This window comes from Rasamsonia emersonii (genome assembly GCF_000968595.1).
Source record: "Rasamsonia emersonii CBS 393.64 chromosome Unknown ctg1118621760492, whole genome shotgun sequence".
In the NCBI taxonomy this organism is placed as follows: domain Eukaryota; kingdom Fungi; phylum Ascomycota; class Eurotiomycetes; order Eurotiales; family Trichocomaceae; genus Rasamsonia; species Rasamsonia emersonii.
Window position 1 is genome coordinate 1 of NW_013562964.1, and position 15,080 is coordinate 15,080.

General features: G+C 53.0%; 5 protein-coding genes across 5 annotated transcripts; 3 read left to right on the forward strand and 2 right to left on the reverse strand.

The window, feature by feature from the left end:
* Window positions 1-652: 652 nt before the first annotated feature.
* On the forward strand, window positions 653-3,085 carry T310_7025 (uncharacterized protein; the record flags this gene model as incomplete). The annotated part of the gene is made up of 2 exons (XM_013470172.1): window positions 653-1,525; window positions 1,574-3,085. The coding sequence occupies 2 exons, from the start codon at window positions 653-655 to the stop codon at window positions 3,083-3,085; spliced, it is 2,385 nt and encodes a 794-aa protein (XP_013325626.1).
* Window positions 3,086-3,906: 821 nt separating this feature from the next.
* On the forward strand, window positions 3,907-6,037 carry T310_7026 (Benzoate 4-monooxygenase; the record flags this gene model as incomplete). Its single annotated transcript, XM_013470173.1, has 7 exons — window positions 3,907-3,980; window positions 4,022-4,435; window positions 4,518-4,708; window positions 4,773-5,107; window positions 5,177-5,310; window positions 5,371-5,774; window positions 5,853-6,037. The coding sequence occupies 7 exons, from the start codon at window positions 3,907-3,909 to the stop codon at window positions 6,035-6,037; spliced, it is 1,737 nt and encodes a 578-aa protein (XP_013325627.1).
* Window positions 6,038-7,823: 1,786 nt separating this feature from the next.
* T310_7027 (SH3 domain protein) lies at window positions 7,824-10,481 on the reverse strand (the record flags this gene model as incomplete). Its single annotated transcript, XM_013470174.1, has 5 exons — window positions 7,824-8,204; window positions 8,301-9,866; window positions 9,926-10,024; window positions 10,277-10,310; window positions 10,399-10,481. 5 exons carry the CDS (start codon window positions 10,479-10,481, stop codon window positions 7,824-7,826), a joined length of 2,163 nt encoding a protein of 720 aa, XP_013325628.1.
* A 557-nt stretch (window positions 10,482-11,038) lies between these two features.
* Window positions 11,039-12,742, reverse strand: T310_7028 (Cdk2 interacts with cyclins A; the record flags this gene model as incomplete). Its single annotated transcript, XM_013470175.1, has 4 exons — window positions 11,039-11,206; window positions 11,701-11,856; window positions 11,920-12,219; window positions 12,476-12,742. 4 exons carry the CDS (start codon window positions 12,740-12,742, stop codon window positions 11,039-11,041), a joined length of 891 nt encoding a protein of 296 aa, XP_013325629.1.
* Window positions 12,743-13,557: 815 nt separating this feature from the next.
* T310_7029 (uncharacterized protein) lies at window positions 13,558-15,080 on the forward strand (the record flags this gene model as incomplete). The annotated part of the gene is made up of 4 exons (XM_013470176.1): window positions 13,558-13,738; window positions 13,986-14,071; window positions 14,137-14,761; window positions 14,822-15,080. Coding segments are annotated over 4 exons (1,151 nt in total), but the record flags the coding sequence as incomplete, so codon positions are not given.

A 15,080-nucleotide genomic window follows, 5' to 3' on the forward strand; every position in this document is an offset into this window, starting at 1 on the left:
GTGCGGACAGCAACATGACACTCGCTGGCGATGTTATCGGGTCTCCATCCAAGAAGGAGATATCGCAATATCTGAGCACGCTTTACAGGACTCAAACCACGCGTTAGACGGCGACGAGGACGCTCAGGAGGGTATCTATAAGCTCCGGGGATTGCTTCGTTTGCTGGAGGTTGGGGTGCAGAGGATTCTGGAGAGTTGGTCGCCTCGGATGCCATTTTTTCTGCGATACGGGGGTAATCTCGATATCGGCACAGACATAGGCTATAATTTCCTAATTAGAAAGTCAGAAGAACCTCAGATATGACAAATTCAGTAAAAAATCGATGGGATTTGGTGAGAAAAATCAGTATTTGGTGGTTTGGAGGGCTTCCGATACAAAAGTTGCAATTTTTTGAGGTTTTGGGGTGCCAAGACTGCACCAAATTTTGCATAACGTAAATCGCTATCTCGGCTTGGCGCCGGGGATTGTGCATTAGTCAGAATACGCTCGTTGAGCACGTTTTCTCCTCCTCCCCCTCGACGTGGAAGACAGCCGTCGTTTGAGAAGTCTGCTCCTGGAATTGTCATGGAGGCTTGGCCATTTCTCCTGTGAAGGTACTTATAGCGTCTAAGTACCGGTCTCCAGGCGGGAGCGACCGCGCCCAGGGGCGCGATGAACTACCAGACGATGGCCATGGCAAGGGATGCCCACCCCGACAGCGACCTGCGGTCACGAATCCCAGCAGCTCCTGATCACCATGCAGATGACGATGGGGATTTGGGCGGTGATGCCATCGCCCAGAACGACTATAATGTCGCCTTCACGACAACGAGATCGCCCGTCACTTCCGCCCAGAGCTTCACGCCGCGCTCTCTGCTCGTCGGCATGATTATCGGCACCTTGATCACCTTCACCAACACATATTTCGGTCTCCAGACTGGCTGGATCAGTACCATGGCCATGCCATCCGCCCTGATCGGCTTCGCGGTTTTCAAGACCTTGTCAAAGCACCTTTCCTTTCCGTTCACTCCCGTCGAGAACGTCCTTATACAAACGGTTGCCGGTGCGGTAGGGACGATGCCGCTGGGATGTGGCTTTGTGGGCGTGATTCCAGCGCTGGAGTTTCTCTTGAGAGAGGGTGACGACGGTCCCTCAGGAGATGGTGGCACGGGAGAGGGTGGCCCGCTCAAGGTTGGTTTCTGGAAGCTCGTCGTCTGGAGTCTTGGGGTCTGTCTCTTTGGCGTCGTCTTCGCGGTCCCGCTCCGGAAGGAGGTGATTGTGCGCGAGAAATTAAAATTCCCCACTGGGACTGCGAGTGCATTGATGATCAGAGTCCTACATGGCGGTTCGCAGGCAGACGAGAAATCGACGGCGAGCCACAAACGCCCTGGAAACGAACTGGAGAGCGAAGCACTCTTGCCAGCCGAACAATCCACAACCCCGGTCTCACGAGCGGAACGAAGTATCGCTACAAAGGACAGCCGGAAAGATTGGAAGTCCAAGATACGACTGCTTGTGGGGGCGTTTGCGGTGTCTGCGTTCTATGTGAGAGCTTCAACTATATTGTTGATTGATGGATGCTGACAGTGTTAGACCCTGTTCTCTTATTTCATCCCTCAACTCCGCGACGTCCCGATCCTTGGGGTTTCCCTCGCTCAGAATTGGCTGTGGACCCTTAATCCTTCCCCTGCATATGTCGGCCAGGGAATTATTATGGGCCCGTCCACATCGATGCACATGCTAGTTGGCGCGATCTTCGGATGGGCAATTCTGTCACCTCTCGCGAAGTATAAAAACTGGGCACCAGGACCGGTGAATGACTGGGAGAATGGAAGCAAAGGGTGGATTGTTTGGGTATCTCTCGCGATCATGCTGGCTGATTCTATAATCAGCTTGGGTTGGCTTATCATCAGGACCTTGCTTGGATATGCCCCGAGGCTGAGACCAAAGCCTCGGTCTATTCACCGCGATGGATGGTCCTGGTTCAGTCTTTTTAGCCTTGAACGCCGTTCGCGTGTCGGCTATTCCGCCCTCAACTCCTTGCCTGGAACAGAGTCAAGTGCAGGTAACGGGAGCAACACCGACAATGATGATGCACCGCCATCTCAGCTGGTATCAGCGCGAACGGTCATCATCTTGCTTCCGCTGACCCTTGCTTTGAACGTTATTTGCATGCACATTGCATTCGGTAGCATTATCACCCCGTTTCTCTCCAGCATGGCTACTCTCCTAGCCCTGCTGCTCTCGATCATGGGCGTTCGTGCCCTCGGGGAGACTGATCTCAATCCTGTTTCAGGCATCAGTAAACTGACTCAGCTCATCTTCGCCTTGGTGACGCCTGCTGCGCAGCATACGCGCCGCTCGGCCATTGTGACCAACCTTCTTGCTGGCGCGGTGTCTGAGTCGGGCGCTCTTCAGGCCGGGGACATGATGCAGGATCTGAAGACTGGCCATCTCCTAGGTGCGAGTCCCAAAGCGCAGTTTTACGGGCAGTTGATTGGCAGTCTCGTCGGAGCTGTGATTTCGACCGCTGTCTACAAGATGTACGTGAATGTGTATGATGTCCCTGGCCAGATGTTCCAGGTGCCTACGGCGTATGTCTGGATCTTCACTGCCCGTCTTGTGACTGGGCAGGGCTTGCCTCCGATGGCGTGGCAAGCATCCATGATTGCTGGTGCTGTGTTTGTTGTCACGTCGATCCTGAGGATCATGGATGCCTACAGAAGGGCTGGATCTCGATCCTGGAGTGCCTTGATACCTGGGGGGATTGCCGTTGCTGTCGGCATGTTCAACGTGCCCTCGTTCACGCTGGCGCGGGCCATCGGAGGAGCGATTGCATGGTGGTGGTCGCGACGGCAGAAGCGTAGCACCACTAATCCCGACAGTCTCGTAGACAACCATTTACACCATCATGACCCTGCAACACCAGAACCAGTCGCAACGCTAGACGTTGCAGAGGAAACAGCAGACGACCCTGACACCACCACCGCCGAAGACGACTCTTCCTCGACAGTGGTCGTTCTTGCATCCGGTCTCATCCTCGGCGAAGGAGTCATCAGCATTCTGAACCTCGTTCTAGCTAGTTTTGGTGTACCGCATCTTTGACGTGATGTGACGTGATGACGACACGATTACCTTGCATGTTGCATTTATTCGCTTTTCGCACTGCATATATATCCATCTATCATCATCCATATATCATCCATTTACCATGCTGCATGAGTTGGCTGAGAAATTGAGTTGAGAATCACAAGAGTTATCTTTTCTAGATTCTCTGACAACTTCGACAGTCCCGGTAGGGAGTAGTTTAGAACTGTTTCGAATCAAAGTTGATTGACTCGTGCTTATTTATATAACCATGTAATAGACCTTCGAATTGTACGGATGTATGTACGTAGATCAATCAATCAATCCATTGCCCAGGGACAGACAGCTTTATTCCGTTTATGATAAATAAATCTTGAACGTTACCCCCGCCATAGTCAAGAACCAAAACGTCCGTCACATTCGAGAACAAACGGAGGTAGAAGAGGAGAAGTGATTGGTATAGTATTTACTCCTGTTTTTCATCACGCAATGAAACTTTTTTTTCCGGCGGAACAACTCACCTCCTATACGAAAGAATGTATACGTATGCAGGACAGTTTTTGCCGAGAAAGGAAAGATCCGTCTCTCATTGCTTTTTACAAAGGTCAGTGCATCCCTGACAAAAAAAAAACAGCCAGTAGCCACACCCTCCAGAAGCGTCCATTGACTGTTTTGGCATAAAGATGCGATGCAAGACAGACAACGCCAATGGTGTCAGTTCCGTCCTGCTCGGGCCTCCCAGCAGACATGCATGCATTTGCAGGCATTGCAGGCATGCTTGGGTCAATGCGTCGAGGTCAGCAGGATACCCCGCTTGCGAGGATTGATGACCTGCTAAGATGCAGTATTATATTATTCTTATATATTTTTCATGTGTTCCCGGCCTGGTCTTCATGTGCTTTGTGCTTACTTGGTAGGTAGTTTTCTTGCGCTGAACTGACGCTACTTCACCAGCATGGCAGCAGCTCTGACCGAGTTAAAGGACTTCCTCGAGGTCCCTCCTCTACAAGCAGCAGGCTCAGCTGCTCTTCTGGGCATCGTGCTGCACTGGTCCATTTTCCGCAACATCGAGGTCGAAACGTATCTCTATGAGTTTCTTGCCTTGTACCTCGCCGCCGTTTTAGGGCTCGGCTACTCGTACGCGTCATGGACGGACTTTTCGATCATTCAATCCGCGACGAGGGTTCTGCTCCTCGCATCGTCCTTCAATGCAGGTCTCGTCCTGAGCATCGGCGTCTATCGCTTGTTCTTCCATCGCCTTCGTCGCTTTCCTGGCCCGTTTGCAGCAAAGCTCAGCCGCTTCTACGCCATGGCCAAAGCGGCAGAGAAGGTCCAGTACCATGTCGAGGTGGCCAAGATGCACGACAAGTACGGCGATTTCGTCCGGACAGGTAGAGGTCGTCATACCTATTATACTGATACTTTTCTAACTGCATGTGTTTCCTGCAAGCCTTCGTGAACTCTGCATTGTTCGCAAATCCGCCGTGCCGCTCATCCACGGGCCGCAGTCGCAGTGTCTGAAGTCGACCTGGTATGGCCAGGTTTCGACCGATCACACCAAATGTTCGATCCATATGACGCGGGACTTTGACACCCACCGGAAGCGCAGGAAGGCGTGGGATAGGGCCTTGAGCATCAAGGGTAAGTCCATGTACAGTATACGTGATGATTATCGTGTTTGGAAGCTGGCTGATCTTGTCCCCAGCTATCGCACAATACCGGCCACGCATCAAGGCCAAAGCCGATCTGCTCATCGCGCAGATCAACGCGAATCTCGGCAAGCCGCTGGACGTGACAGCGTGGTCGATGTTCCTCAGCTTCGACATCATGGACGAAATCGGCTTTGGGAAGGACTTCAACAATCTCCGCACGGGCATCGAGCATACAGCCATCCAGGGCATCCACAAACACATGACCAGTCTGGAGATCATGAGCATGGTGCCGTGGCTGCTGAATCTGATCAGTCGCATTCCTGGGGCTGCCTCGGGGTATTCGAGCTTCTTCAAGTGGTGTGCTGATGAGCTGAGGAGTAAGCGACAGGTAGGCCATCCACCTGTCCCTGACTGATTGACTGACGACATTGCTAAGACGATGCCTTATGTCCACTAGACATGGGATCCTCAACAGGAGCCCCAGGACATCATGTCCTGGCTGCTGAAGGCGTTCGTCGAAAAAGACGTCTCTGCATCTCCTTCCGAAACGGCACTAGAAGAAGACTCGCGGGTGGTTATTGTTGCAGGGAGGTAAGCAAAATCCCACATCTCATTCTGACTGACTGCACCCACTGAAGATTTGATTCCCAGCGACACCACAGGATCGACCCTCGCCACCATCCTCTTCTACCTAGCCAAGTACCCCGCCACGATGAAGAAGCTGCTGCGTCTGCTCGACGAGGCAATGCCCGGCGGCGCGCAGGACTGGTCCTACGAGAAGGTCACGTCGGTGACGTTCATCGACGACATCATCAACGAGACGCTGCGTCTGAGGCCCGCCCTGCTCACCGGCGGATACCGCGTCACGCCGCCGGGCGGGATCCAAGTCGACGAGGTGTACGTGCCGGGCGACGTGAACGTGTTCGTGCTGATCCAGCTGATCCAGACAGACGAGCGGTACTACCGCGACGCGCAAGACTTTGTGCCGGAGCGATGGGGGGAGAGGAGGGAGGAGATGGGGACGGACAGCGCGCCTTTTCTTCCTTTCTCACTTGGTTAGCAGCCTTCTTCAGCTGAGCCCAAGGATCTTAAGAATCTTTTTTTTTTGCTGACAAAATTTATATTATTTACAGGCCCATACAGCTGTCCCGGCAAGAACCTGGCAATGATGAGCCTGCGCATTGCAATATCTTGCATCGCGCAGCAGTTCGATATATCGTTTGCGCCGGGGGAATCGGGCGAGGGATTCGATAAAGGAGCGCTGGATGCGTTCACCACGACGCTGCCTCCGCTGTTTGTTCAGTTTAGTCGGAGGTAGCAGGTAGCAGCTGGCTGTACGTAGCTGGACTCTAATTATCCTTTTTTTTTTCACACAGTGAAATGGGGAATATCTCCTATCTCATAATAATGATAATTAATAATGTATTTCGTTATGGGAGAATGAGAATGTAACTTGAGTATTTCTTTCTTTCCTTATCAGTAAGCTCGAACTTGTATGTACTGTACATTCTACATAACATATCTAGTGGAATAATAATAATAATTAAAACAAAGTTGTCGACCGGGCCAGTATCATCCATACATATAATACATAGTAGGGTTGCTACACTAGACAGCACCTGCTAGTAATCTACTGTTCATGGAGATACATACGTATGCATGTACTGTACAGTACACGAGTGTCGAAAACAAAAACAAATGATCAATTCAAGCCAACAAGTCACTGGTGATGGTGATATCAGATCATGGTGCCAGGACTATAGGATTAGGGTTAATAATACAATTACTACGGGGGAAAAAGTCCCCTCTTTAATAACTATTATTAAGTAAGATGAATGTAAATACCTACCTACCTTACAGGAGCTAATTAATTAGTGAGAGAGAGAAGTCGATTAAATTGGTCCTGACTGGAAGTGCCCAGCAGCATGCGATGGTTGTTCCATGCTGGCATTCATCCCATCCATACTCCATCCAGTCCGGATGGAACGTCTCATTGATTAATTAATTATATAATTATATAATATGTCTATTACATACATCTCCTGCCATTATTTTTTTTCCCATTAGAAAGGAGATAAATGTCTGGAGAAGAGAAGAACTTCAGTCTTGTCAGCGCCTTTATTATATTCTTTACAAGCAGTAATCGGAAGCGGAGATGAATTACCTGAAAAGGAAATTTCCAGTGCTTGTCGCAGATAAATAAATGTTTCCTGAAGAGCTTCAAGTAAAAACAATATTAATTTATTTTAATAAGTTACGGCTTAAAATTTCGAAAAAAGAAATTCCAAAAAGCAAGGTCTATGGAGTTGCCACCACAAGGCAACAACAAGAATTGAGAAAAAAAAAAGAATTGAATTTCGAAATTCCTATGGGTCCTAATTTACAACAACAAAACAGAAATGCACGCTAACAAGGGGGGAATAAAAAAAATGAAGAATACTCAAATCAAAGTACATGGCATTGGCAACTCAATGCTTGCTAAGTAAGCTATGTGATAAGAAAGAGGGGGAAAAAAAAAAGGTAGCACAGAGAAGAGAAGAGAGAGAGCAGACCTTAAATAAAAAGAAAAGGCGCTGCCTCGTAGCTCTCGTCAAAGGCTCCGGAAAGTGAAACTTAAATAAAGCAAGCTCCTACATGAAAGGAGGAAGAAAAACGAAGTAAAGGGTTAAGGGTGCTAATCGCTTTGCTGGACAAGGTGGACAAGGTAAAAAAAATTTAAAAAAAAAACAAACACGCAACATGCGTCTTGCTTAGCAGGACCTGCAGCAGTTTCATATCGGCTCTGCCTGATGGTTCCGGCTGCTGTAGACGGAAAAAAAAAGAAAATGGATGGGATCACTATTGGCGGCCATCCAGACGGCTCTAGAAAGAGAAAGTAAAGAATAAAAAAGGAAGAAGAGAAGTGATTTGAAGAACGACTGTTGCTGCCACGTCATCTAGCACTGGACCGTCTAGCGGCGTGTTCGTCGGCACAACCATGACATTCATATTGCACATCGCATGGCTAGATCTTGTTCAGTGGAGAGTCCACTAAATCGCCTGTCCAGGAACTGGCTTCCTTTCGATAGGTCCTTGCCGAGGAGGACCGGCAGGTGGTGCTCCAGCTAGAGGACTCGGTCCTGGTGGCCCATTTGCCCGCCCGTTGTTTCCACCGGCAGGGCTTGACGGCCTCGGCGCTCCTGGAGGTCCATAGGAACCAGGATTAGGGCTTGTAGGCGAATTCCGGGAAGGAGTGAGCGGTCGTGGAACATCAGCGTAGGACGCAGGAGACATCGGAGGGCCCGGCTGAGAGCGAGGCGGGGCAGGGAATGGAGGGCGATTTGGAGACATAGGGCGCTCCTGGTAGAAACGGGGAGGTCCTCCCGCTGGGGGACCCTTGCGACCGCCTGCCGGAGACATTGGACGTCCGTTCGGACCTCGAGGGCCTTGCCCAGTGCCACGGGGCTGGAGAGGATGTGCAGATAGGCAACTCCGCGGAGCGATACCTTTCCGAGATCCATCAAGGCTGGCGCATAGAGTCTGTTTTGCATTAATTAGCGCTCGCTCTACAATACATAGATATACTCATCGAAATCACCTACCCAACCATCATCGTAAACATGCAGGAGTCGCACAAGCTGACCAGCACGGAGCTCTATCTCGTCACTCAAAGCCGGAATGTAATCCATGTGCACGCGGTACACATTGCTTTGGAACGGCACGGCAGGGGACTGTGGACGAGAGCCAGCGCTGGCTGCACTATCGGGGCTGCCTGAAGCTTCACGAGGTTCCGGAGACGGTGGCTTTGTCGGGCTAGGATTGTCGGCACTCTTGGAAACAGCCACTGCTGCCGCCCCAGCAGCGATTCCAGCAGCGACTCCAGCGGCTTCGCCGGCAGAAGCGCCTGATTCAGAACCGGCAGGATGAGCAGGACCGGTAGGAGTACTAGTATCGGCGGGAGGAGTGCTAGGGCCGGTAGATGTGCTAGGACCAGCAGAAGTGCTAGTACCAGCAGGAGGGGTACTAGGACTGGAGGGAGCAGTGCTAGGACCGGCTGGAGCAGTCGCAGAACCAGCAGGAGGAGTAGTCAACTCACGAACCGGAGACGTAGCATCCGAACCATCCTTGGACACGGGGGGCGGCGGAGAAGAGGCCTCTGCAGGGTTCTCAAACGGATTCACCGGGTCCTTGAATGGATTCTGAGCCGCGTTGGCCACTCTGGGAGACTGCTGAGGCGGATTGTGAGCAGTGCCGTTGTAAGGCCTCTCGCTCACTTGATTGCCCGTCAGATTACGCGAAGCACCGGTTGACGCGACAGCCGCAGCTCCAGCCGCAGCTCCAGCTGCCGCTCCTACTCCAGCACCGAAAGCGCCCGCAGCAGCCGAATTTCCGCCAGCTGCTTTGGTCAAATCGAGGTTGGGAGAGAATTGAGTGACTGGGCGCAAGCTGACCTGAGGGGGAGTAGAGGGGATTGTAGGTCGTCGCGGGACTGTTGACTGGGTCATAGGCGGGGGATTCATCGCTGAGGCTGGGCCTCCAGCAGCAGACTTCTCATTGTCGCTCTGAGCAAGGCTCTCCTGCTCCTTCTTCTTCCTGTGTAGCCAGAAGAGCACCATTCCGGCGATCGCGGCAATTCCCAACAGGATCCCAAGTGCTAGACCAGCCTTGCCACCCGGAGACAGCCCCCCAGAGCTGGATGCTTTCACGCTGGCAGTCGGAGACGCAGCTGATGATGACGCGGCGGGCGTTTGATCTAAGCCGGCGGACGTGATAGTAGACGAGGTTGCTGCGGCGGCAGAGGTCAAGATGGCGGCAGAAAGAGATGTCGTCGTTGGAAGAGCCTCGCTCGTGGTACTTGGACCCGTCGAAGGGGCTTCGGTTGTGGATGGGAGTTCGGTCGTAGAGGGAGGTTCAGTCGTGGGAGGTGGTGCCGGGGCAGTGAGGATGGTTGTTGGAACCTCTGTCGTTTGCGCCGTTTGCTCTGTCGGTTGTGGCGGCGGGTTTGTCTGCTGCACAGGAGGACCAACTCCCACTGCCTTTGTCTGCGTATTCATATCTCCCACGGTTTGGGTTACATATCCACCGATCGGGCCCTCAAACGTGGGAGAAGCAGTGACATAAACCACTGTCACTAGTGTCTCAACGTGTCCATTTGGATTATCACCAGTCTTGTCTCGTTCACTAAAGCCCAAAAGATTCCCTAGATCCCCGATCAGACCACGCTTACTGTGCGCACCCCCATGGTCGTGATGTCCATGTCCGTGTGGCATGGTTGCTCATCCAAGCGACTGTGCTGCACAGCACAGTTATCCCCCAAGAACTGGAACTATATTGATGTCTCAGCAACAGCCTATCCCCAGGAGATATCTGGTGCACAAATGCCAGTATGGATTGATCCCAAAGTGATCATGCAAGAACAGGCGCTGCCTGACAAATGAGCAGAGGCGTTCGATATCCCACAATCAGATGCACATGTAGCTGGCGATATCAGTGTAACGCGATCAGAGAGAGACTATGCGGGACTCGGCGCAGAAAGAACGTGAGGCGGGTCCTGCTTGAGGACCTGATTGAAACGCACGAAAGGAGCGTGGGGTAGAGAATGAAAAGACAGACTACAGCCTGTGCAGGTCGATTCAATAGAAACGCGACAAGCTACCAGGCCGCATCAGATAAAAAAAAAAGACAGGTGGAGAGACGCACCCCAAGGGAACAAAGGTGGTGAGAAGCCACAAGGAGAAGAGAAAGAGAAGGGATTGCGCCAGGCAGGATGAAAAGACAGGCATCATGACTTAGTTCGGCTGAAAGACATGGGTTGGATGGGGGCTATGGCCGCCATGTGCCTGGTATCAATTAACGTATCGTGTGGTATCAGGCCAGTGGGAAAGTGTTGGAGCAGCCCAGGAGCGAACATGATTGGCGAAGACTGCCTCGTGCCTGGTAATGTGACGGTAAGGAACCTTAACCCCGCAGATCAATTTCACAGGACAAACGGCCCCGATCATCGCCCGGCTGGTGGTTTCAAACTCCAAGCTAGCTGACCGAGTGCTGCAGGGAACGCTGCTGTTTTGTTGTTTTGCAGCCGCGCCGTTCGCGTGCTGCGCGCCAAGACGGCTCCCGTCCCGCCCTGCTCCACTCTGATAGGCTGGCGAGAGATGGGCCTATCTCGAACAGGCAAGGCGCGGAGCCTGTGCACCTTCCGGGAAGAATTTAATAAAAACACGCTCCTTCCTCGGCCTGAACTCGTGCTGTTGCTCCTTCCTAATCTGCACCCTCGTGTTCCTTTACCGTGGTGCAAGACCATTTATTATTGGCCGTGCCTCTCCGGCAAAATACGGAGGACTTAGGCAGATTCTCGACCAGGGAAGGAGCAGTTCGAGGGCAGTCTGAGAGAGCACGAGGACATGGATTGCATGTAATGCCAGGGTACAGTCAGGTGACCTAGCACACTGGTCGTACCTTGGTCGAGGTAGACTACTAGAGAGTACGCTTGCGACCCCGAGCCATACAACTACCCTGATGTACAGTACAGTAAATGTGTATGGTGTTGAAAGAGTACCTTCGGAGTAATCATGCTGTATGGAGTAAAAGGACACTGCATGGCGATTGGAATTTACGTCGCTTTTCTCTGGTTATTATCAACTGTTTACGGGGTCTAACGATCCTGACAAGTGACTGCACAAGGAGCATCACTGCCACCAACAACCATCTCCATTCTTTCAATGCTAGATCGATCACTTTAGATAGTCAGAAGAAAAAAAAAGGCCTGGTTAGACAGTAGGTCTGAAACGATGTAAACTGTGTCATGCTTCGTCCTACCTTGTTGCTTAGCTTGCTTTGTGCTGTCGCATTGTCGGAATTCGAGTCGGCCGACATATCTCACTCCATGTTCCAACGATCATTACACCGCAAGGAAGGGGTGATTAAGAGCCTTCAGAAACAGTGAGTTGGCATCATTCATACACCAATTTGTACAGCAACAAGCGTCCCTGGTCAATTGCTTACCTCGGCAGCAGACAGTCTTGTCTTGCTTTCAAAACGAATCAGCTGGCTGGTCAGGTCACGGCCGCGAGAAGGCGCTCCTTTGAGGATCTCCTCCCACGGCTTGCCGGGGTATTCGTGGAATTCGACCTTGCCCCAGTCGGGCAGCTTGGACGTTTCCTGCGTGCTTGGTCAATTCTTCCATTGTTGAATCACCACCGCCATTGCAACCGGGTCACTCACAGGCCAAGTCTCCGCGGTGGGCGTACCGAGGGTCGTGAAGATGGATTGAATAAGCGCCAGCTCGGTGCCCGCAGGTCCCGCGTCAAACAGTTGTCGGTGATTCGGCAACACAGCCTCGGCCACCACACACCCTGCGGCCCAGAGATCGACAGTGGTGTCGTACTCCTTGTAGCCGAACAGGATCTCGGGAGCACGGTAGCAGGTGGTACCCACGTCAATGATTTTCTTGTTTGCAGGCTCTTTTTCCCGACTCCCCTTCCTTCCATGCGATGCCAAAGTCCGCCAGGTACGCAGGCCCCGCTGGCGACTTCAACAGAATGTTGGACGGCTTGACATCGCGATGGATGATCCCCAGAGAATGCAGATGGGCCAAAGCGCTGAACATATCTCGCAAGTGGGACCTTATCTGCGCTCCCGTTAAGACCTCTTTATGCAGTAAGTTGTCGAAATTATACTTCATGAAGGGAAACACCATGACCAGCCGGCCTCCAGAGGCATCAAACGACTCAAGAAGGGGAATGATATGCTCACTCGCGACTTCCCGTAGGATTCGGACCTCACGCTTCGCGTCATGGGGAGGATTCATGAGATGCGGCGTGGTCACCTTCAAAGCAACCAGGGTGCCATCCTCCTTCTTGGATCGATAGACGGTTGAAACCAGGCCATCCGCATGGTGAAGACAGCGTTGATACTCGCCCAGCTTAATACCCTTCTCCGTTGACTCCTCCTCCTCTTCCGGTTCGTCAGCCGGGGGGTTGGGGCTGCTGATCACCGGAGCCACGGACTCGGTAGCGTCTGCTTCGTCGATGGCCTCCTGGCACATTCGGTCATATTCTGTCTGATCAGTACCACATGAGTCACCATGTCCTGACACGCTGGGAAGTTATCCCCGTGTTGCAAAGCAAAATAAAGAAATCCCGTTAGTGGCAGACCTTTGACGTTGCCTTGTCATATGCTTCGCTCTCATATCGCCTGCCATGCGACTGAGCTTCCGCGTAGCTTGCAGATGGCGAGGCACGTCGATAGGCGGTAGCACTGTCGGAGCCGTGAGCATGTCGCCCAGGAAAGGGTGAGAGTCCAAAACAAAGCCGCTCACAGCCCGTAAGCTGAAATGTCTTACATGGCTTGGATTGAGGTTAGTCTGTCCGTAAAGCTAAGAGATTTCTTCCAATCGGCCCCAGCAGCCGCCATTGCGCTTTATGCGTGGATCCCGGGCTGTCAGCAAACGTTCTCCAAGGAATGGACGAGTGTGCGTGTCGAGCGTTGTCGTCAGAGCAGGCCAGTGGAGAAACTGCACTGACGTAAGAGCCACATTGCTGGGCCATGGATGCCGTACCTGATGCAGCTGGTGATCGCTGGTTCGCTGTTCTACTTGCGGGCGTAAGAGCAGGCGATAGACGGTTCTGTTCGCAAAGAGCAAGACTAGAATCGCGCAGGACAGCAACGACAGAGGTTGGGCAACAATATAATCCGGCGAGGGGTTCCAGAAGGTCGACGAAGGCGGCTAAAAGGCGAGGCGGAGCACGACTGCCGAGGCCGGCTAGCCTGCTCCGGCCTTCTGCAGCACCTGACTTGGCTTGGCCTGACGTTGCGGAACGGCTGCTCCACTCGTCGCGTGCGCATCGCAGCCCGTCATCCATGCCTGCTCGCTGCTCTCCCTCTGGCCCAGCACCTCTCGCCTCAATTACCCACGACCCGTCTCCTGTTCCACCTCGCCGCATCGACTATTATGCCCCTCGCTCAATCCCCGGCCGCCATCGCACGTCGCTCGTGAACAGCAGCCATGGAACTGTCAAGGCAGGAGTATCCGGCGTTGCTGGTACGTCCAACTGACCCGAGTCGTCGAAGCCTTCGCATCGTGACTGACAGCTCCGCCATGCGGGAAACAGACGTCGTTGCAGCCGGGCCAGGCGACGGCAGTTCTCAATGATCGCATTCGCGTCATCAACAAGATCAATGCGGATATTGCGGACTGGCTCCAGGTATCCTCACCCCCCCGTCCTAGCGCCGGCTGCGCAGCCGATAGAACTGCCCGATGGCTGACCTGATTTCGATTTCGGCAACAGGAGCGCCGGCGCGTGGAAGAGCTCTACGTCCAGGGCCTGCGGAAGCTCGCACGGCGACCGCAGCTGGATGGGGGTGCTGCTCTGGGGTAAGCGACCGTCGGAACATCGAGGTTTCTCTACGTTTACTAAGCGTGGCCTCAGGGTATTTCAGCTGCCATGGCAGCGGATCGTGAATGCTACCGAATCGCTCGCCGCATCGCACGAGACCTTTGCGCAGAAGATGGAGGAGGACGTCGAGAGGCCGTTGAGGGAGTATGCCACAAAGAACAAGGACCTACAATCCATGCCCAGCATACAGAATGACTTGGCCGCTCTGTCCAAGACGCTGGAAGCGGCCCAGCGGAAAGTAGACAAGGCCAAGGAGAAGGGCCACAAGGGCGCTGACAAGGTTGCCGCGGCTGTGTCTGCGCTGGAAGAAGCGAGCCAGCAATGGGAATCACGGGCACCCTTTGTGTTTGAGCAGCTCCAGGCTATTGATGAAAGCCGACTCAATCACCTGCGAGACGTCCTCACGCAGCTCCAGACGCATGAGGTCGACCAGATCGAGCGCAATCGACAGACGGCAGAGAGCTGTCTGAATGCCCTTTTGAATGTGCAAACGGCAGACGAGATCAAGACGTGGGCTACGAAAATCAACGGCGGGAGAGAACCTGTGCCGAGAAGGCAAGAATCAGGGACCGTCAACCCGTCTGATCTTCCTCCACCGCCACGGCTCCAGGACGATGCTGCCAGTCAGCATTCTAACAGGTCCGGTCGTTCCCGAGTGCCTCCTCCAGGTATGTGTCGTGGTCGTCGGTTGGCTCGTAGATTAATTTTGCTGATTTTCCAATCTGTAGCTCCGGAACCGAGGCACACGCCCCTTGGTGGGCTGAGACGACTAGGCACGGTGATGAATCGGAGAAAGAGCATCGTCCAAGCTCCCGGCGGCGCATTTCCCCTGTCCGAGAAAAAGAACCGTTCTCCATTTCCCTTCCGCAGAAGCGATTCGTCGCGAGAAGCCCATACACAGTTGCCATCTACTCCGCCAGGTCGGGATACCCCGAGCACTGGGTTTGATTCCATAACTACGCCACCAGACACAAGGCACACAGGGGA